This window comes from Pelobates fuscus, chromosome 3 (genome assembly GCF_036172605.1).
Source record: "Pelobates fuscus isolate aPelFus1 chromosome 3, aPelFus1.pri, whole genome shotgun sequence".
Taxonomy (NCBI): domain Eukaryota; kingdom Metazoa; phylum Chordata; class Amphibia; order Anura; family Pelobatidae; genus Pelobates; species Pelobates fuscus.
The window spans coordinates 272,246,722-272,268,308 of record NC_086319.1 but is presented as its reverse complement, the minus strand read 5'-3'; the positions used below and the strand labels follow the sequence as shown (position 1 = coordinate 272,268,308).

The following is a 21,587-nucleotide window of genomic DNA, read 5'->3' as shown; positions in this document are numbered from 1 at the left end:
GGGAACCTCTCAAGACTCCTGAGCAGCGAAAAAACCCACAACGGGGAAAAACAATGTTAGACGGCAGAGATATGAAATTAATCATAATACTGCATGCACACCAGGTTATAGGAAAAATTTCAACTGCGTACAGGAAAAGAATAGATGGAGTAAAAAGTGGAATAGCCAAGCCAAAGAACCCCAGAGAGGCCCAGTGGCAGTAACAGGAAAACAGAATATCCCCCAAAATAATCAACAAGCAATCTAGAAATAGACTAAATAAAATAAAGTAAAATTACATTCCACAGTCACCCACAAGAGCAGGAGGCAGTGGTACTCTGACCTGTACTGATGCGGAGCAGCAAAGAAAGAGGAAGTTAGGTGTGGGGAGGGGAGTTTTATTGTACCTAACTTTTTTCTGATTGGTTGATTTTCTCTGTGTTAATGTGCTGCTGTGGAATTCTAGTAAAGAGAGACTTAAGCAAATATGAAGCCTCCTGTCATGTTATGAAATTGGCAGACTCCTGCCATTAGCAAACTGAAGTCACTAGACTGCTTATATTATAGTACTTTAATCAAATACAAAATCTCTGATAATGCACGATTTCTTTGTATTGCAGTGCCCCTATCCCTTTAACACTGCAATGGTAATTATTGCATCTATTCATAAACTGCAATAATTACATTGCAGGGTTAATTCCACCTCTAGTCAGACAGCTAGAGGTGCTTCCGAGTCGTTAGGTGACTTTTGGTTGTCTAACTGACGCTGGATGTCCTCAGGCTTTGCATTGATTTGATGCTTTCCTATGGGGTAGTCCTAATGTGATTGCACAGTATGTCCCCAACATTGGCTGACAGTGTGGGAGGAGGAACAGAAATCAGGGACATTGGCGCTGGGATCAGGTAAGTGAGAAAAGGATACTATAGTGCTAGAAATTCAAATTTGTAGTCCTAGCACTAAAGTTTCCCATTAAAGTAACAAAAAGATTAAAAGCACTCACAAGACTCTTAGATGAGTATGCTTGTCAGGGAAATGCATAAATAAATTAGGGTAATAAAAGTACAATTAGAGTATTATTAATAATCAATACTCTATATCAGTAGTTCCCAAGCTTTTGAGATTCCAGGCGCCTTTAATATTTTTCCAAGGCGCCCCAAGTCAAAAAAATGTTTAAGTTGTATAAATGTACAGCGCAGCGGCATATACTGGGCCCTTGTGCGGCAGAATTGCTTGCCGTTCAAGCGCAGATCCAGAAACTAATCTAGATGGGGCACTGGTAGATTATTTAAAGAAACAATCCAGGCACAATAACCACGAAAGCCCTTTGTAGTGGTTATGGTGCCAGTAGTGCCTTAGTGCCCTTCCAGAGTAAGTAGTAAAACTATTTAAGAACAGTTTGCCAACTTACCTTGGATCTGCCGGGATAGGGGCTGTAGAAGGGGATAAGGACAGTAGTGTGTGTGAGGTGTGCAATATGTGTGCGTGTGAGTGGTGGAGTGTGTGTGATGGGGGTACAGTGTGCAGTGTGTGTGTGTGTGAGGGGTGCAGTGTGCGTGTGTGTTAGGGGTACAGTGTGCGTGTGTGTGAGGGGTGCAGTGTCTGTGTTGGGGGGCAGGTTGTATGAGGGGTACAGTGTGTGTCTGTGTGTGGGGGGCAGGTTGTGTGAGAAGTACAATGTGTGTTGGGCAGTGTGTGAGGGCTACAGTGTGTGTGAGGGGTATAGTTTGTATGTATGGAGGGGCAGTGTTTGTGTGTGTATGGGGGGCAGTGTATGTGTATATGGGGGGGGGTAATTGTGTGTGTATGGGGGCAGTGTGTGTGTATAGGGGAAGTTATTGTGTGGTATGGGATCTGTGGGGTTGGGAGGGCAAATTCATGAATATATAATTTATTTATTTTTAAATTAAAAATAGTAATTTTCATATCCCCCCACCCTGCTTACCTTTGCCTGAGAGGGGGGACAATCCCTGGTTGTCCGGTGGAGAAGCCATGGTGGTACTAGTGGTGACAGTGAACTCTAGCAGCCTCGAGATTCGGAGAGTTGCTGTGGTAACCGTGGCAACTCTCCGAGCTCGCAAGAGGAGAAAATGGCGTAGCTGCAGATTAGAGCTCCCCCCGGTCCTCTCTCCCTCCCTCCCCTGCCAGCTGCCAGCCTTACACTGCTAGTGGGTCAGAGAGGGAGATCTCTGATCTCCCCTACGGTCCTGCAGAGCCAGAAGGAGAGAGGGAGGCACAGTTCCTGGTGCTATGATCATATCATCATAGCACCGGGAAAATATCTCACGGCTCCCCTGTGTGCCCATCCGCCGCACACAGTTTGGGAACCGTTGCTGTATACCATTGTTCACCTGGTCCCTATTGCCCAATAGTGTGTGGTTTGGGATTTCAGGTGGGCGGTGGTGGGTTCTGCAGAAAATGCCCAGTGGGCCTTGATTGCCGTGGACCAAAGCCCCAGCCCATGCAGACCCAGTCTTGCTGAAAGCCCTCTCAGGCTGGTGAGGAGATCAAAGATCTCCCTCACCGGCTTGCTGGCACTTAGCCTGGGAGACTCTGTGTTCCTCCCATGAGCAGGCTGGTTGGAGCGTTACTGTGGCAACACTCCGATACAGTGCTGTGCTCGCAGGAGGACAGGAGAGTCAGCCTGCAGCGGGAGGAGCTGCAGGCTAAAGTGAACCGGCCACCACTGGACCACCAAGGCCTACAGCATTATGTCCCCCCCTCCCTGGTTAAAGGTAGGAAGAAGAGAGGGGGAGACATTTGGATAGATTTCACATCTCATCCACACATGCTACACATAACATAGACCATATGCACACTTCACACACTTCACACACACTGCACCTTACACATAGACTGCCCCCTTACAAACACTAAACCCCTCACACACACACGCACACACACACACTGCCCCTAACACACACACACTACCCCACAAGTACAGCACTCATACATACACAGCACCACTCACACATGCACAGCACCCCTTCGCACACATTGCCCCTCTCACACACTGCCCCTCACACACACTACACCCTTCATAGAAACATAGAATGTGACGGCAGATAAGAACCATTTGGCCCATCTAGTCTGCCCAATTTTTCAAAGTACTTTTAATTAGTCCCTGGCCTTATCTTAAGTCTAGGATAGCCTTATGCCTATCCCACGCATGCTTAAACTATCCGATGCATCCACTACCCTCTCAGTAAAGTAATACTTCCTGATATTATTTTTAAACCTTTGCCCCTCTAATTTAAGACTATGTCGCCTTGTTGTGGTAGTTCTCCTTCTTTTAAATATAGTCTCCTCATTTACTCTGTTGATTCCCTTTATGTATTTAAATGTTTCTATCACATCCCTCCTGTCTGTATCCACATTCTTCTTTTGGAGGGTCTTTTAGTTCTTCCAACATATTGCTAATTGCAAGGACATACTAGAAGATAAATTACTCCCATCGGGTGACAGTCCAGGGATGTCTTAATCTTAAACTCATCCTTTGTTTCTACATGAAAAAAACTTGTAAGAGATGATCTTTGTATTTTGTTGTTCATAAACCCCTGGCATTTTCCACATTTGAGAAAACCTACTTCACTCAAAGGATCCATATTTCTAAACATCTTGATGGTGGGGCTAGCATAGTTTTCAAGTTCTGCGTTTTTGAGTGAGTCATTCTTCTTTCAAAATATTCTAATGTTTCTTAAGAATATTGTGTATTTTTTATGAATGATTGCTATACTTAGTCATGAAAGATGGAACTTCTACTGTAGATTCCATAGTCTTGCATCTTATCTCTAAAGTAATCTTTAGAAGTTCTAGAGAATGGGTCCTCAAACTCCGGCCCCCCAGATGTTGCTGAACTACAACTCCCATGATTCTTTGAATTACATAGATAGCCAGAGAATCATGGGAGTTGTAGTTCAGCAACATCTGGGGGGCCGGTGTTTGAGGACCCATGTTCTAGAGCATGATTTCTAGCCTTTTCTAATAAATCCGTTGTTAAGAACTGGCTCTTCATCACTGTTTACTAGTGTAAAAATGTATAATTCTGAAAAATTTCTTCTTATTCTCCTCAACTAACTATAATGAATATTATTCAGCCAGGTCTTCTTAGGGTAACTATTGGCTTCCTGAAGGTCTTCGCGTGTAATTATCCATCTTTAATATAAATTTTGAGAACCAAAATTGAAAGTACATTTTTTTTTTTTGAAATTCTTTATTTTTGAGTGCATATATAAGGGTAACATTCACATATACGTGTGCCATGCCCCAACAGCAGGCACCCGCTTTATATCAGTAAACATCATTGCTGTGTGACATGTCTTAGAAATACAATGCACATTTTTTGTTTTAAGTGACTCCTGAAAAATACAATGCATATTCAATAAAGATGTTGAACAAAGTCAAGTGCGAAAGGATTTAAAGCAGTAACTCGAATTACTATAGTTGCAATGTTAATTCACCAGTGGTTGTATAATATAGACAGTATCCAAAATTTAAACGTGTAAAGCTTTAACATGACATTCATACTTATGGGTTTGGACTGTGCTTGAGACACCTCATGGAGCAGTGTACTGCGGTGCTCTCTCGTGTCGGGTTGCTAAATGGAGCGATCAGTCAGCCAAATCAAAGTAATTTCGTTTCTCCGTAACTGCATGGCTCAAAGCCTTGTAACGGCCCAAATATTACACTAGGGCAGGTGGGATAGTCTATTATATGAAGCGTAATAAGCGTAGTTAGATGCAGTTTTGGGAGGACAGGTAGTGTGGGGCGGTTAATTGTAACTGTGGAATTCCTCCATCTTTTAACTAAGCGCATTATATATACATAAAAGCTATTCACAGAAATTATCTAGGGTATTCTGTCGCTTCAGAACCACCGGGGTAACGGTGTGCTGGTCTGCACTAGTTTTTACACATAAGATAGGCTGGTTCCACTGTTAAAGGTATGAGCAAGGAAATGAACAATTAATAAACAATAAAACTTTCAGCTAGTTATCTGAGTGTAAAGTGAGTGTAGATAGGTTCCGGGCCCAGCACTGATCATGTTGGCTATGCCTTGCCCCTGCTGGATTCAGTATAAAAGTATATAATTTAAAACAAGAGAGACCAAACTCAGCTGAGGGATCCTAGTGCTGTTCACCATTAATAGCAGGTGGCTTTGGCTAGCTTAAATCAGGCTAGGTATCTTGCTGGGTGGGCCAGTGGACTGACACACCTGAAATTCGTGGTTTGCATGTCTAAGGTGTATAGAAGCGTGTCGTGTTAGTTTCAGATTGACTAAAATAAAATAGAAATAAAAATAAGGTAGTGCTGAGGTGAGTCGCCAGGACAGTCAATTTTGATATTAAGTGTAGTGTGTTAGCCTATAGGTGGCTTATCATTGGTTAAACAGAAATTCAAACGGAAAGCGCGACTTACTGCGTGTAGGGTAACTTTAATGGGAGGTTCTGAAAAAAGCCTGTTATGCGCTACGTGGTGAACTACACCATCGTATCTACTTGGGTGTAGGCTTGGACGATTGCCCCTTATGCATGTTAATGCCGCAGTGGTGGCATGGAACATATAAAAACACAACAAAACTTAACTTTTGCAGTTGATCTGCGCTCAAGCATGGCAGCGCTTTGGGGTACCAGCCTGGCTATTGCTTGAAAATTAAGAACTGAGGGTACAAGAAGACATGACCCTAACCTTAGCAGTCCCAATAAAAGTCCAACTCAGGGGCGATGTCCCAAATTCGCGCATTCTGGTATTGCGGTTAGGACAACGGTGGGTAGTGTAAGTCTCTGTGGGTGTACTCCGCCGTCAACCTGCGCCTACCTCGGAAGTCCCGTATGCCAACCTGGTGTTGAGATGTTGTTGCAGGTGGTCGTTGTCGGGTGCTGGAGTATTCAATTTGCGTTCATAGAGCGCTTCAGAGTTGTTGCTGTCGGGGGACAAATGAGAAACGCCCGTGGGGTTGGAGTTCACAGATCTTCGGGCATGTCGCGTTGTTCCGTGGAGGCCGATACGGGGTGTTGCATATAGTCCAGTGGATAGAGGATCATGTTTCTGCAATTGGGTAACAAACAAACTGTGTGTCCGGGAGCATTGTGCTCAGAGGGGTGGTTCACTGCGCTGTGCAGGTGAGTGGGATCACCTGTGCCTCTCCATTCAAGTGGTGATCGAGGCGTAGGCGTCCGGTGTGTTATTTCTCGGTACGAATGCGGGAACTCGTGCCGGATCCCAGTTACGATTTGGGGAGGTAGGCTCTTGGGTTCTCACTTGGTTCTGTGGGATCTGTGGAAGGCCCAGGGTTTGTAGGAGGTGAGCTGCATCCTGAGCGTCGTGGATTTGGTGTGTATTGTCTCCTTGTTGAATGAGGAGTGTTTGGGAGGGTCGCCAGCGGTATCTTATGTCATGGCGCTGGAGCACGGTTAGGAAGGGACGGAGTGACCTACGCCATGCCAATGTTGCCCCGGACAGGTCGGCGTAGAATGTCAGGCTTATGCCTTCAAACTGTATAGGGGTCTTGCCTCTTATTGCGGTGAGAATCGCCGATTTGTCTTTCCCGTTTTTAAATGTGAGTATGGTATCCTTAGTGGCTGTGGCCGGGGCCCCAGGAGGTTTGGGGACCCTGAAAATGTCCGTGGGAGTGATGGGTTTAGCTTGGCCGGCGGGTTGTATAGCAGTCAGCAGTTTTTTTATCATTTGTGGCAATTCCGTCTCTGGTAGTCCATCTGGGACCCCTCTGACCTTTAGATTACATCTCCTTCTGTTATCCTCTTGGGCCGCAAAACGCCTTTCGTGTAGTAGGTTCTGGCGTTGTAAGTCTTGTATGGCCGTTTGAAGGGAGGACATGTGCTGCTGGTGGTCTTGGGAGGAGGCCTCTAGTGTTGATATGCGGCCTGTCAGGCCCTGCAGCTCTCCCCTCAGTGCAGTGACGTCCGTGAGGATATTTTTCTGTAGGTCGGCTAACAATGCCTTCAGTACCCCGGTGGTCACCAGTTCTGCATCTTTGTCAGCTTTGGGGTTATTAGGTGTCGCTGGCTGTTTAGGGGCTGGTGTTGGAAGGTAATCCTCCTCTGCGCCTTCAGAGTAATCATCCGAGTAGAAGTCCGAGCAGCCTCCGTGGAGGGCCGCCATGTTGGATTCTCCCGTGCTGCGTGCTTGCCGCCACATGTCTCCTATAGTCAGTCCTGGAGCAGGTTTGTCCGCCCCTAGTTTCTTATTTTTTCGTCCAATGAGGTTAGGAGTGTTCCCCTGGTTTTGTGGTTGTCCGTAGAAGCGATAAACTCCGTTTTTAGAGGGGTTTTTACTCGATTTTCGCTCGGAGCTTGAGCAGTGTGCGTCCGTTCGTCTCAGCGGTTAGGCTCCGCCCCCCGAAAGTACATTTTAAATGATATGGATTATGATTAAGAAAATTTTAATGGATTCCAATCTTAAAACATCCACTTTTCAAATAAAAATACCATTGTTGTATTTTTGCTATAAGACTAGGTTTGCGCCAAAGGGGGAATCCCTCCAAATGAACTATTCCTCCCAAATACCCATATATAGGTTGGTGCAAATCCAGTTCCCATGTTAGTACCTTCAACCCGGAGATAAAATTGACTATATTGAAAATAAATAAATAAAATGGATTAAAATAAAAGCTACACATTTCACCAAGAAATCAGTTTGGTCATTGTTAAAATCAGAGTAAATAGCCAGTGAATATTGGATAGCCTCACATCCTATGTCCTATTATTGTATAAAGTGATGTGATGATGTGACATCCACCGTGACATGGGTATAGTCCTCCTTCCAGTCCACTAAAGACAAAATCTTGATTACTTGCGTGGTATCACTTAGATATTATTTTAAGTTGTGTTGGTAGGAATTTATCCACATATTAGTGTTTGTAGAAATTAATCCAAATATATTTTAAATAATCAGTTTTCCTGGGTGATTAGTCAGCTTGTTATGTATTTTAGGTCTGTGGTAAAACATGACTTAGATGTTAACATCAGATATCAATATAATCTCTATTATTCAGGATACCTCTATTGCAACCCTCTTCCTATAATGCAGTATGATTCTCCATGTTGTTCTTGCTTGCAAGGACTTTCTCCCAATGTCATATAAGTTTCTGTATCACTAAGAAGTGATTTCATAATCTAAATGATTTATTACGACCAGTCCTCCTGCTTTATTGCTTGCCATAAGGATGATCTTGTCGTCTTCCACCAAGCTTTTAAGGGCTTTTCGTTACCTCCTGGTTAAGTTGTCCTAGATTTTACCTATGTTTCAAGAGATCTTAGGTCTTTTCCAACTGTCTTTTCAAATATCCTGATATATTCACTTTTTGTTTGTTGCGGGTAGAATACTGATTTGGGATATATATCTGTATGTTAAAATACTTTATCGTTTTCATCTCCAAGGTTTCTCCCTTGTTAATCAGTTATCATTCTATGTATATTTTTGTCTTTTCTTTTCAATTGGGGACCAGTGTGGATCCCTTCTTTACAACAAGTATTGGCTAGTGGAATGAGCATTTCTCTCTTTTTTTTTCTTTTTTTTTGGAGGAAGAGATATCTGTCACATAGCTTATAGCAGAGCTTGACAAATTTGCTTAGAATGTAGGAGCCAGCTAAAAAAGTTAGGAGCCAGTTTTTTTTTTTTTTTAAAGGGGCACTATAGTCACCAGAACCACTACAGCTTAATGTAGTGGTTCTGGTGCCTATAGCCTGTCCCTGTAGCCTTTTCAATGTAAACGCTGCATTTTCAGAAAAAAGGCAGTGCTTACATTGCTGCCTACTAAGACCTCTAGTGGCTGTAACTCAGGCAGCCACTAGAGAGTCCTGTGTCAGTGCTCTGCACGTACGCGCTGAGTGTTACCCATACAGAACATGCACAATATCCTCACAATGCTTTCCTATGGGAAAGCATTGGCTTAGCTGAGATCAAAAAGATTGATGAACTCGGCAATGGAGGCGGGACAAGCCGTGGCAAAACCTGCACAGCGTGGGGAAAAAAAGGGTGAGTAAAAACACCAATCGTGATCGCAGGTACCTAAACAGACACACACTCTTTGACCGACATACACGCACACACTGACAGGGACATACACGCACACACTGACAGGGACATAGGCACACACGCTGACAGGGGCAGAGGCACACACACACTGATAGAGGCATATGCACACACACTCACTGACAGGGGCATAGGCACACACACACTGACAGGGGAATAACACACACACACACACTGACAGGGGCATAACCATACACACATTGACATACACACATACACTTTCTCAAACACAAATTTATTTTTTACAGACACACACACACTAACAGACACACTAACAGACACACACACACACACACACACTAACAGACACACACACTAATAGACACACACACTAACAGACAGACACACACATTAACAGACACACACACACACTAACAGACACACACATTAACAGACACACACACACACACACACACACTAACAGACACACACACACACACACACACTAACAGACACACACTCACACACTAACAGACACACACTCACACACTAACAGACACACACTCACACACTAACAGACACACACACACACAGTAACAGACACACACACACACACACAGTAACAGACACACACACACTCACTCACATTAACACTTTTTTACTTTAACCCCCCCAGCCTCCTTACCTTTGGGAATGCTGGGGGGGGGGGGGCATCTTTCTCCTTGGTGGACCAGTGGCTGCTGGGTGCTGGCGGGCGGCTGGCGAGGGAGCAATTCCTCTGAGCTCTCTGCTCAGCTCCCTTGCGCGCCGCAGAGTGAGGCTGGGAGGCGTAGCCGGAATATGACGTCATATTCCGGCTCCCAGCCTCACTCTGCGGCGCGCGAGGGAGCTGAGCAGACAGCTCAGAGGAAGTGCTCCCTCGCCGGCGCCGCCCGACCGGCCAGCAGCCCGCCGGCATGTCTGTTAGCCGCAAGGCTAACAAGACATTTGCCTTGGGCATTTGGGGGCGGCTTTTTTTGCCACCCCCTGGAAAATGCCGCAATGCCTTGTTTGCCTCGCAGCTAATACGTCCCTGGGTGAACAGCCGGCTCCATTATTTGCCCAGCCAGGTGTTTTAGATAAAAAGTTGACAATCTCTGGCTTATAGAATCTGTGACGGAGCTCTGCCAAGGACCGCTTGCTAGGTGGAACAGGGGACAAACCACAGCACTTCTGCCCAAAGTCGCCGTGGCTGGACTGGGGTCCTGGAACCGCTCCCTCCTGGTGCCGAATTGGGAACTTGCTCTAGAAATCCCCAGGCACTGGACGACGTTCTGGGAGCTCTAGTCCTTACAAGGGCTTTCCCCGTTTAATCCTCCACACTGGAACAGTGATCAGTGATTAGCCCTTTCCCCTCCCAGTAACCAGATGCCACATAGTTCTGGGAGTACAAGCTGGAATACATTTAATCTGGCCAGTTGGCCTGCTTTTATACAGTTTCAAATACAGTTGAGCACACCCATGACACTCCCACAGGAACAGGATAAACCCTTCCCTTATGTCTGGGAGATAATTTATTCAGGAACTGTACAAAGTTAATTATGTACAGGCCCAAAAAAAAACACATTTCACAAACACCCCAAAAGTACCTTAAAAACAAATTTTAAAAAACACCACAAACATTATATCCCCTGATAGCCCTGACCTGGGTGACCAACATATTCAAAAGTCCCCCAGATCGATTCAGGGGTTCGGGAATTTCCTGGAAGTCTTGATTTGACCGCCTGTACATGAGGCTCCTGCCCAAAACAGTTCCATAAAATCAGGGCTAGCGGTTGGTCTAGTTCTGTAGTTTAAAACTGAACAAACTACCGAACAGAGTCAATATTCTTACCCCGGAGCTTGTTTCCCTTGTCCGTGAGAATGTTTGCACCAAACAGTGTCTTCCTAAGTGTTTTAAAACCGAGCACAGGCGATCATGGAAGTCCAGCGATGTTCAGGAGTTTCAGTGTCCTAAAATAGTTCCATGAACTCGATGACCAAACACCGCTGCCTGTGTTCATGTGAACAAGATGGCCGCCACTTCGTGGATGTCCATAGGAAATGTGGCCACCCAGACGAACACTTAGAACACTGCGGTAGAAATTTCTACAAAGTAGCAATTAGGTGTAGCAAGCTCCCGGGTAGTCTCAGGTTCATGTGGCTGTTCGATTCCCAAACCATATAGTCCAAATGCAAGAACGAAGACTTTTACAGGGCGTATTACAGGGCCCATTGTCTGTGGGCAGGAGGCTGGCAAACAGGCTCCTCCAGGAACTCGTGGCAAACTTACTTGGAAAGGGGAGTTTGGCACAGAATGTAACTGAAAATATAAACATAAATACAATACTTGTAGCAGTTGTTTAACACGAGGACTCAAGTGTTTGTAGCTTAGCTGTGTTACTGTTATAATTTGATCCTACAGTTACACGGGTGATATATTAAAACCTGCACTTCTGTGCATAACTAGTAAATTGGTGATTCAAACATGCTTAATGTATGTAAGTGGCACACGTAATATCAACAAAACATATGTTCACATCAACCCTATGGACCAGTAAGAACAAAAATCAAAAACGTTAGCTGCTGAAAAACTAATATACAACAAAAGAAGTGGCAAGATGTCAACATGGCAGCTTCCAAATAGTTTGTAGAGCTGGTTCAGTTCCATACACAAGTAAGTTGTTAGCCTATTCCGTGTTGGGAGGCAAGACCCTGCTGCACTATAAAGAAACGTTGAGAGTCCATGGGTTGCATGTCCTAATACAGGGGTAGGCAACCTTTTAGCAGCACTGTGCCGATATAGGATTGTGATGTCCCTTAGCGTGCCGATCCTATTTTTTAAATTGAGGTGTGTATGCTGCCGTATTCTGCTTGTGTTATTTTTACTGTAATTGCTTTGTATTGTTGTATTTGTGCGTATATGAGCTATTATATTGTATATGTTCATTAGTACTTTATGGTATCGTGTATGATACCTATGAATGTGGGCGGTGTATGGGGGCTGCTTGTGGAATTGTGGGTGGGTGGATATGTCACATTGTGTGTTTGGTAGTGTGTGTATGTGTGGGGGCTGTTTGGGGTATTGCATGTGAGATGCTGCATGCGGGGTTGTGTGCATGTATGTGGATTGTTAGTGGTGTTGCGTTTGTGGGGATTGTGTATATGTTTGTCTGTAGGCTGTTCGTATTATTTGTATGAGGGGAGGGTTATTTCTGTGTATATCTAGCAGTATGGGTGGCTTCCCTCGGTTCCAGTGGGGACCAGGCCGGCCAGGTATAGCTCAAGTATAGGAGCTGCAACAGCAGCGGCAGGCTGCTCTGCTACAGTGTGGATTCCCATTCACAAGTGCTGGGAGGAAGTGATCTGAGATCACTTCCTCTATGTTTTGCAATGCTTAAATTGAGGATTGTCCTTTACCACCTCTTCGTATTAGCAGATATCTGAAGTTTCACTGGGACTCCTGATAGGACAGAGCCTGTTTGGCTCTAGCAGCCTTGAGTGCCGTGCAAAGTCACCTTGAGTGCCGTGCATGGCACTAGTGCCGTAGGTTGCCTACCCCTGTCCTAATATATAACTCTCCAAAATACCACTAACCAGCCACCAGGATAAGAAGTGAGCAGTAATACAGTACCTTTCAAACCAGACACCCCAGGTGTAGGAATGTATAGTATGAAGGTGGTGCAAGGTCGTTGATTCCCCAAATGCTCTCCCTGAAAAGGTCAGCGGTGTGAGCCCTGGTACCTCCATTAAGTTTCACTTTGCTAATGACGCCCATGCTTTTCTCTGTGGTGTGGTTGTTGATTATATTTCTGTAGCGTATGCTGTGATGGTGGTGGGTGCTTGACTCACAGATCCTGGCGAAACTTCAATATCAAGCAGAAGATGATACCTCTCCGTGGCCCAACAGATAGATCTCACCACGTGGCTTCCACCACATCGACTGCAGCCACCTTTGTTGTAATGCATTGGTAAACCATCCTGTCCTTTGGGTATACAGGGTTCCTCTAATTTGGGTGCAATTTCGATGAGGCACCAGGATAACTCTCACCCAGTGGAGAGTCAGTCAAATGCTGCAGATTCCCAGAATTCAAAGGGCAGAAAGATTGTCCGTCTCTCTCTCACCCACACCCCAAGGTAGGCCCCAGAGTTGTCTTACGCTAGTACTACCAAAAATGTGTGGCTTTCAAGTTAAGTTCTGTTTCTAGAGAGCCTGTGAAGTTGCAAAATGTTTTCTGAAGGTCTAGTGTCTGGAATGACTGACTATTAAAGGGACTCTCCAGTGCCAGGAAAACAATCCATTTTCCTGGCACTGCAGGTCCCCTCTCCCTCCCACCCCCATCCCAAGTTGCTGAAGGGGTTAAAACCCCCTCAGTTACTTACCTGTATCCAGCGCCAATGTCCCTCGGCGCTGGGTCAGGATCCGCCCACGCTCCTCCCCCGCCGGATGACGTCATCCTGCGGAGGAGACCTATTGCGCATGAAATATCTCTCTCACCGGCCTGCATACAGATGCTCCACCCAGATGCACAGCGCAGGCCCAGTGGACATGGTTTACACCCACCAGGGAAAATGGATCCTCCCCCTGCTGCCAAGGCTCAAAGTAAGGAAGAGACACTGCAGCCCCATGTCCCCCTCACACCCAGCAGCCACTGTCTCCCTCTCTCACCCAACAGCCCTATGTCCTCTCTCACACCCAGCAGACCCATGCCCCCTTCTCACACCCAGCAGACCCATGTTCCCCTTCCACACTCTAAAACTCCTATCCCCAGGGCCGGATGAACATAGGGGCTGATGGAGCAGCATCTCCAGGCCTAAGCCCATGGAAAAGCCCTATTTTTTTTTTATTTTTTTTAATACATATTTTTTTTTTTTACACACTACTCTTAGGGTTGCCAGCTATTTCTCAGGTATTTCTTAGGGTTGCCAGGTATTTCTCAGATGTATATCTCAGGTATTTAAGGCTGCCTAGCCTGTGCCGGTATTGCAGTAATATCGGCAATGCAAATGTCAGTCTCAGTATAAACAGAGATTATTCTGCAATACCAGCGCGACCCGCTGTGTGTGGATCCGCGGGGGAGCAGCTCTGCACAGAGAGTCCAGACAGCAAGTCCGAGCCTGCAGAGACAGCCAACAGCTCAGGTAAGTGAGGGATGGGGGGAAGGCTGCAGGGAGACATGGGGACACAGACACTAGGCGACACTGAGACACGAGGGGACACTGTGAGACACGGGGACACTGAGACACTAGGGGGCACTGAGACACTGGGAGACATAGGGACATTTGGGAACACTGAGACACTAGGGGCACTGGGCGACCTGGGGATGCAAACACTAGGGGGAACTGTGAGAGATGGGGACAGTGAGAAACTTGGGGACATTGGGGGACATAGGGACACTTGGTGACACTGAGACACTAGGGGGCACTTGGAGACCTGGGGACTCTGAGACATTAGGAGAAACTGGGAGACATGGGGACAGTGAGAGACTTGGGGACACTGAGACATTGGGACACTGGGAGACATGGGGACACTGAGACACTGGGTAACATGGGGACCCTGAGATACTAGGGACACAGTGGCCCCATGTCTCCCAGTGACCCCTAGTCTCTCAGTGTCCCCATGTCTTCCAGACAGTGTCTCAGTGTCCCCATGTCTCCCAGTGTCCCTGGTGTCTCCCAGTGTCCCCTAGCTTCCAAGAGTCCCCATGTCTCCCAGTGACCCCTAGTCTCTCAGTGTCCCCATGTCTTCCAGACAGTGTCTCAGTGTCCCCATGTCTCCCAGTGTCCCTGGTGTCTCCCAGTGTCCCCTAGCTTCCAAGAGTCCCCATGTCTCACAGTGTCCCCATGTCTCTAAGTGTCCCCTAGTGTCCTAGTACATAGGGACACTGGGAGACATGGGGATATATACACTAGGGGACACTGGGCGACATGGGGACACTGAGAGACATGGGGAAATTGGTCCACTTTGAGACTTGGGATACATGGGGCACTCCCAGTGTGCCCATGTCTCCAAGCCAGTGTCCCTAGTATCTCAGTGTCCCCATGTCTCCCAGTGTCCCTGGTGTCTCTCAGTTTCCGTAGTGTGCTAGTGTCTCAGTGTTTCCTAGTCTCCCAAAGTCCCTATGTCTCCCAAAGTCCCCTAGTCTCCCAGTGTCCCAATGTCTCCCAGTGTTCCCATCTCTCCCAGTGTCCCCTAATATAAAAGAAAAAATCTCAGGCACTCCCTGTGATAAATTTAAGCAGGTTTATTGGACATCGCAACGTTTCGACCTGTACCCAGGTCTTTATCAAGTTTGAAGGGTCTCTATGTATCACATTATCCCCGATGTATCACAGTGTCTCAGTGCCCCATGTCTCCCAGTGTCCCTGGTGTCTCTCAGTTTCCGTAGTGTGCTAGTGTCTCAGTGTTTCCTAGTCTCCCAAAGTCCCTATGTCTCCCAAAGTCCCCTAGTCTCCCAGTGTCCCAATGTCTCCCAGTGTTCCCATCTCTCCCAGTGTCCCCTAATATAAAAGAAAAAATCTCAGGCACTCCCTGTGATAAATTTAAGCAGGTTTATTGGACATCGCAACGTTTCGACCTGTACCCAGGTCTTTATCAAGTTTGAAGGGTCTCTATGTATCACATTATCCCCGATGTATCACAGTGTCTCAGTGCCCCATGTCTCCCAGTGTCCCTGGTGTCTCTCAGTTTCCGTAGTGTCTCAGTGTTCTTAGTGTCTCAGTGTCCCCTAGTCTGCCAGTGTCCCCATGTCTCGCAGTGCCCCCAAGTGTCTCAGTGTCCCCTAGTATAAAAGTGCCCCCAAAGTGCCCCCAAAAATCTCAGGCACTCACTGTGATAGATTTAAGCAGGTTTATTGGGCATCGCAGCGTTTTGACCTGTACCCAAGTCTTTATCAAGTCTCCAATGTTACCTATATATCACAGTGTCCCTTCGTGTCTCAAAGTCACCCAGTGTCCCCAGGTCTCCCAATGTTCCCTAGTATCTCAGTGTCCCCATGTCTCCCAGTGTCCCAATGTCTCTCAATGTCCCCTAGTGTCCTAGTGACATGGGGACACAGACACTAAGGGACTGGGAGACATGGGGACACAGACATGCTGCCTTTTTGGGTATGTTCGCCCCTTTCGGCAGTTCTAGTTTTGTGATTTGCGTCAGTGGCCCATCCTTTTGCTCCGTCCATAGATTTCCTGCTTTACTGGACACTGCTGTTAATGGGTATGGATTTACTTGAAAGATGAAAGTGTGAGATTAGCATAGGGTATGTGTTTTCTCATAGCTGCATCCTATGAGTTTCCCTCCAGCACCATCTCCATCAGATACACTTGGGAGGTAGGACTGTTTTCGTGTTTTTGGTCGATTAAGATTTTGTAATTAGGCCCATCATAATTGTCAGCACCAGGCCCATTGGGCTCTTAATCTGGCCCTGCTTATCCCCCCTCGCACAACATCCCTTATCCTCTCCACCACACACCTTCCCTATTCCACTACACTACATGTAGGCTGCACAAAAATGCATCAAACAGATATGCCCACTTTGGGGAAGCATGCATGTCATTGGTGATGTCACACCATGCACCCTCTCAGGACGCACCCCTCCTAGGACTGCTCTGACTTTAAATGCCTAGGCTGCATTTTTGTCCCTGCTCATTATGTATGCTTGTTTATTCGTTGCCCCTCAGTTATTATTATTCTTGTTTTCATCCTTATAAAAGGTAGGCTGTCTGAAAGCCACTATAAGTATGTGTTCAAGTAAAACATTGCTATTTCTTAGAAACTACAATGATTTCTATTGTCTAAGAAAAAGGAGCAGCATCTATGCACCAAAATTAGGGTATTGGTTTTGTTGCGTAAGGTGTCCCTTTGAATATGTTAGTTTAGAGGGCTCACTTATGAGTGGTGGAGCTCCTTACAGGCCAGTAATAAATATGTATCTATCATTACTTTGCATCCATGCTCAGATATGTGCTTGAACTGGCATCACCATTATATTAAGGAGGTAAGTAATGTATGATGATGTAAAAAAATCTTTGTATAAATATGTAGATATAATATTTTGTCAACGATGCATATATATAGAGAAATGTTTTATGACTCATAGATGCATTGCTGAGAGGCCCTAGAGATAATTATATAATAAAAAATAATGTAAGTTGTAGAAGTCTCAAACTACTGTACATGAAGCACATAAACTTCATGGCAGACGCTTTGCAAGAGCTGGACTTATAAAACAGAGGCTGTCACACAGTGGTTAGAATATTTTGCAGCATATTTCCTAGTGTCAAAGTACTAAAGGATTTGAAGCTTAACTCACAAGTTGGTCCTGAATCCTATTTAGTGAACACCCCATCGTATGTATTTTGAAGGCAACTTGATTTTTCATGGCTGTTCTTCCTCACATTTCAACTTTCTGAGTGTGCCCCTGGTTGGTGTGAGAAATTATTGGCACCAAGTTAGATCCTCCTATATTTGTCTCTTATCTCCATAATATCCAAATAATGACACAATGGATTACATTTTCCCTTCACAAGATGTCTACAAAGGTTGCTTAAATGTTACCTGTCAATGCAGAGAGCTGTGATGATTCCAACCCCAGTGATCTGATTATTGAGATCCAGAGTAGTGACAGCACGGCACAAGAGGTCCCCAAATACCCATCCTCTGTCATGAAGAAGTTGATGGATGAGAAGCGGCATCCCAAGCAAAGACAGCAGGTCAGCCAAAGCTAAATTCACAACGTAGAGGTCTGACACCAAAGTGTGTCGACAGCTGAGCAGCACAGCTAAAACCAGTCCATTACAAAGGACCCCGCAACCACATATCATCCCATACACTACTCCCCACCCGGGACCTCGCGGGGACACTGCACCTGTGGATGGGGGCATATTTGTGGGAATCCAAGGAAGAGAGGGTGTCATTTTTTTGGAGACAGATGAGTATAAATGATATTAGCGGAGGCTCAGATTAGGCTTGCTAACTAATTTTTTAACCTTTCCAAATGGCAGCTAGATAGTAAAATGTGTCTCCTTTCCTTATATATTTTGTTCCCCATTTGTTTCCAAGGTGACCGTATTTGAAAGTTATCAAAAAGATTTGGTATTAGATAACTAAAGATACATACATACAAAGAGAACCTCTCATTCTTACTGACCTTCTCTTCCTTTTTCCAAACGAAGTTATTAGAAGAATATTCTGATTTATTATCAGCCCTGCCAAATTGTCTCTGTCTCTTCCTACTTCCTACCTCACCTTCTTTTACACCTGTTTTTATTATGAATGCAACTTTGTATTTTATTCTAATTAATTAATTTATATTTTGTTAGGCACTCTCTCTTTGTTCTCTTCCCTATGCATATCAGTTAACTCCATTCCTCCCATGCCAGTGTGAGCACCCATCAACACCAGGTGGGGTAATGTTTCCAGTTGTCTTTTAGGATCTGAAACCTGAAACAAAATTCAAAGATTAGACAAAAGATTAGACTCATCACATACACCGCTGATACAACATGCATGCTCACCACATATACACGTTGAATTTACACATTAATTTCACACACATTCTCCACACATACTTATACACTGCATGTTCCCCCTCTCAATGTACCCCTCTCCCTGCTGCATGCATACCTCCCAACATTTCTAATGGACAAAGTGGTACAGTTTAATTTTGGGAGTGTGGCAAGTGGCGTGGCTGTTGTGAGTAATTTGTTTTAACTTACCGATATTTTAGCAACAAAAATGTAATTTAGAAGAACAATGTATCTTATTTACACAGACTGATTTCTAAACATCTTCATTTACCACTGAGCAGTCTTTGTGTGTTTGAATGTTAGCATGTTTTTGTATGGAGTATTTTTGTGTGAATGTATTATTATTATTATTATTATTATTATTATTGCCATTTATATAGCGCCAACAGATTCCTTAGCGCTTTGCAATATTATGAGAGGGGATTTAACTATAAATAGGACAATTACAAATAAACTTACAGGAACAATAGGTTGAAGAGGACCCTGCTCAATCGAGCTTACATTCTATAGGAGGTGGGGTGTAAAACACATTAGGACAGGAATTTGCAATCAAATAAGGTGGGCTGACCTTTAGGAGAGGGCAAGAGACAGGTATGTGAGGTAGGGGTTAGTCTTGGAGGCCATAAGCTTTCCTAAATAGATGAGTTTTAAGGCACTTCTTAAAAGATGCAAGACTAGGGGAGAGTCTGATGGCGGTAGGCAGGCTATTCCATAGGAAGGGAGCCCCCCGCGAGAAGTCCTGCAAGCTTGAGTTGGCCATACAGGTGCGGACAACGGACAGGAGGTGGTTACGGGCAGAGCGGAGAGAGCGAGAAGGGACATACCTATGGATCTGTGAGGAGATATAAGAGGGGCTAGAGTTGTTCATTGCTTTATAGGTGTGAGTAAGTACCTTGAATTGACTCCTATAGCATACAGGAAGCCAATGTAAGGACTGGCAGAGGGGTGAGGTGTGAGAGAAACGACTAGAGAGGAAAATCAGTCTAGCAGCAGCGTTCATTACAGACTGTAGGGGTGCAGTACGGCTTTTGGGAAGACCAATCAGGAGAGGGTTGCAGTAATCCATGCGGGAAATTACTAGAGCATGGACAAGCTCCTTGGTAGTATCTGGTGCAAGAAAGGGGCGGATGCGGGATATGTTTTTAAGATGGAATCTACAGGATTTGGCAACATGCTGGATGTGAGGCTCAAAGGTGAGACCAGAGTCAAGTATGACGCCAAGACAGCGCGCTTGCAAGGATGGACCGATGTCGGTACCACAAACTTGATGGGAGAGCGAAAGAGGAGGATCAGTATTAGGAGGAGGAAAGACAAGGAGCTCAGTTTTTGAGAGATTGAGTTTCAGAAAGCGGGACGACATCCAGTCAGAGATGGAAGAAAGGCAAGCAGTGACACGTTGCAGGACGGCAGGGGAGAGGTCCGGGGAGGAGAGATATAGTTGGGTGTCATCAGCGTACAGGTGGTAGTGGAATCCAAAAGAGGTAATAAGTTTGCCAAGAGAGGCAGTATAAAGAGAAAATAGAAGGGGACCAAGGACAGAGCCTCCAACCGCGACAGGGCGAGGGGAGGAGGTATCATTAGAAAAAGAGACACTGAATGAGCGTTGGGAGAGATAAGAGGAAAACCACGAGAGGACAGAGTCACAGAGACCAAGCGATTGAAGAGTTTGAAGAAGGAGAGCATGATCAATGGTGTCCAAGGCTGTTGAGAGGTCAAGAAGAATTAGTATGGAGTAGTGGCCTTTGGATTTAGCTGCGATTAGGTCGTTAGTAACTTTGATAAGGGCAGTCTCTGTAGAGTGGAGAGGGCGGAAGCCAGATTGAAGGGGGTCAAGGAGAGAGTTGGAATTGAGGAAATGAGACACACGGGTAAAGACAAGTTTTTCCAGAAGCTTTAAGGAAAAAGGGAGCAGGGATATGGGACGGTAGTTAGAGGGGGTGGATGGGTCGAGGGATGTTTTTTTTAGTATAGGTACTACAGTGGCATGTTTAAGGTCAGCAGGGACAATGCGAGAAGAGAGCGAGCAGTTGAAGATGTGTGTTAAAGAAGGCACGAGACAAGTGGAGAGAGATCTGATAAGGTGAGATGGGACAGGATCGAGTGGGCAAGTGGTGGGGCGAGAGGAGCAAAGAAGAGCAGTCACCTCTTGGTCAGTAGCTGGGGAGAATGTCTGAAGGGTAGGAAAGGCATGATCTATGTGTGGTTGAGAAACAGAAAGGCAAGGAGGGGAGAATTCTTTCCTTAGCTGTTCAATCTTGTCAGTGAAGTAACATGCAAAGTTATCAGCAGTAAGGTTAGTTTGGGGGGTGGCCACAGCAGGGCAAAGAAGAGAATTAAAGGTGTCAAAGAGACGCCTGGGGTTGCGGGAACATGAACTAATGAGAGAGGAAAAATAGGTTTGGCAAGGGCAAGGGCTGCACTGTATGAACACAATATGAATCTATAATGGAGAAAGTCTGATTGGGTGCGAGACTTCCTCCAGGAGCGTTCAGCACAACGGGAGCATCTTTGCAGGTAGCGCGTTTATTTAGTATGCCATGGTTGGGGGCGGGTGTTTGTATGTGGTGTTGGTGTTTGAATGCAAGCATGCATTTATGTGTAGTGTTGTTTTTTGAATGCAGAGGTGTATTTATATACACTTTTAGTGTTTAATACAGGTGTGTGTTTGTATGTAGTTTCAATAAAAGACTTGCTGAAGTTTAAATGCAGAGGTGTATTTGTGTGTAGTGTTGGTGTTTCGAATGCGGAGATGTATCCACATATACACATACACTGTGAAACACATACACCCACACAGATACACACACACACACACTGAATCACATGCAGATACACATATATACGCACTGAAACACATACAGATATACAGACACATATACACACACACTGACACACATTCATATACATATACAGATAAACACACTGACACATATACAGACAAACAGATACACAACCTGACACACATGCAGATATAAAGACATACAGATACAAACACTGACTTACATGCAGATACTCAGACACACAGATACACACACTGACTACATACAGAGACACACATACGGATTTACACACTG

General features: G+C 45.3%; 1 protein-coding gene across 1 annotated transcript in view; it reads right to left on the bottom strand.

The window, feature by feature from the left end:
• Nucleotides 1-18,248, bottom strand: part of LOC134603004 (melanin-concentrating hormone receptor 1-like) — a 103,458-nt gene extending 85,210 nt beyond the window's left edge. The window contains exon 1 of the mRNA XM_063448550.1: nt 17,543-18,248. Coding sequence (XP_063304620.1) covers nt 17,543-17,901 — 359 coding nt within the window. The 5' untranslated portion in view covers nt 17,902-18,248. The remainder of the gene's footprint in view (nt 1-17,542) is intronic.
• Between the last annotated feature and the right edge of the window lie 3,339 nt (nt 18,249-21,587).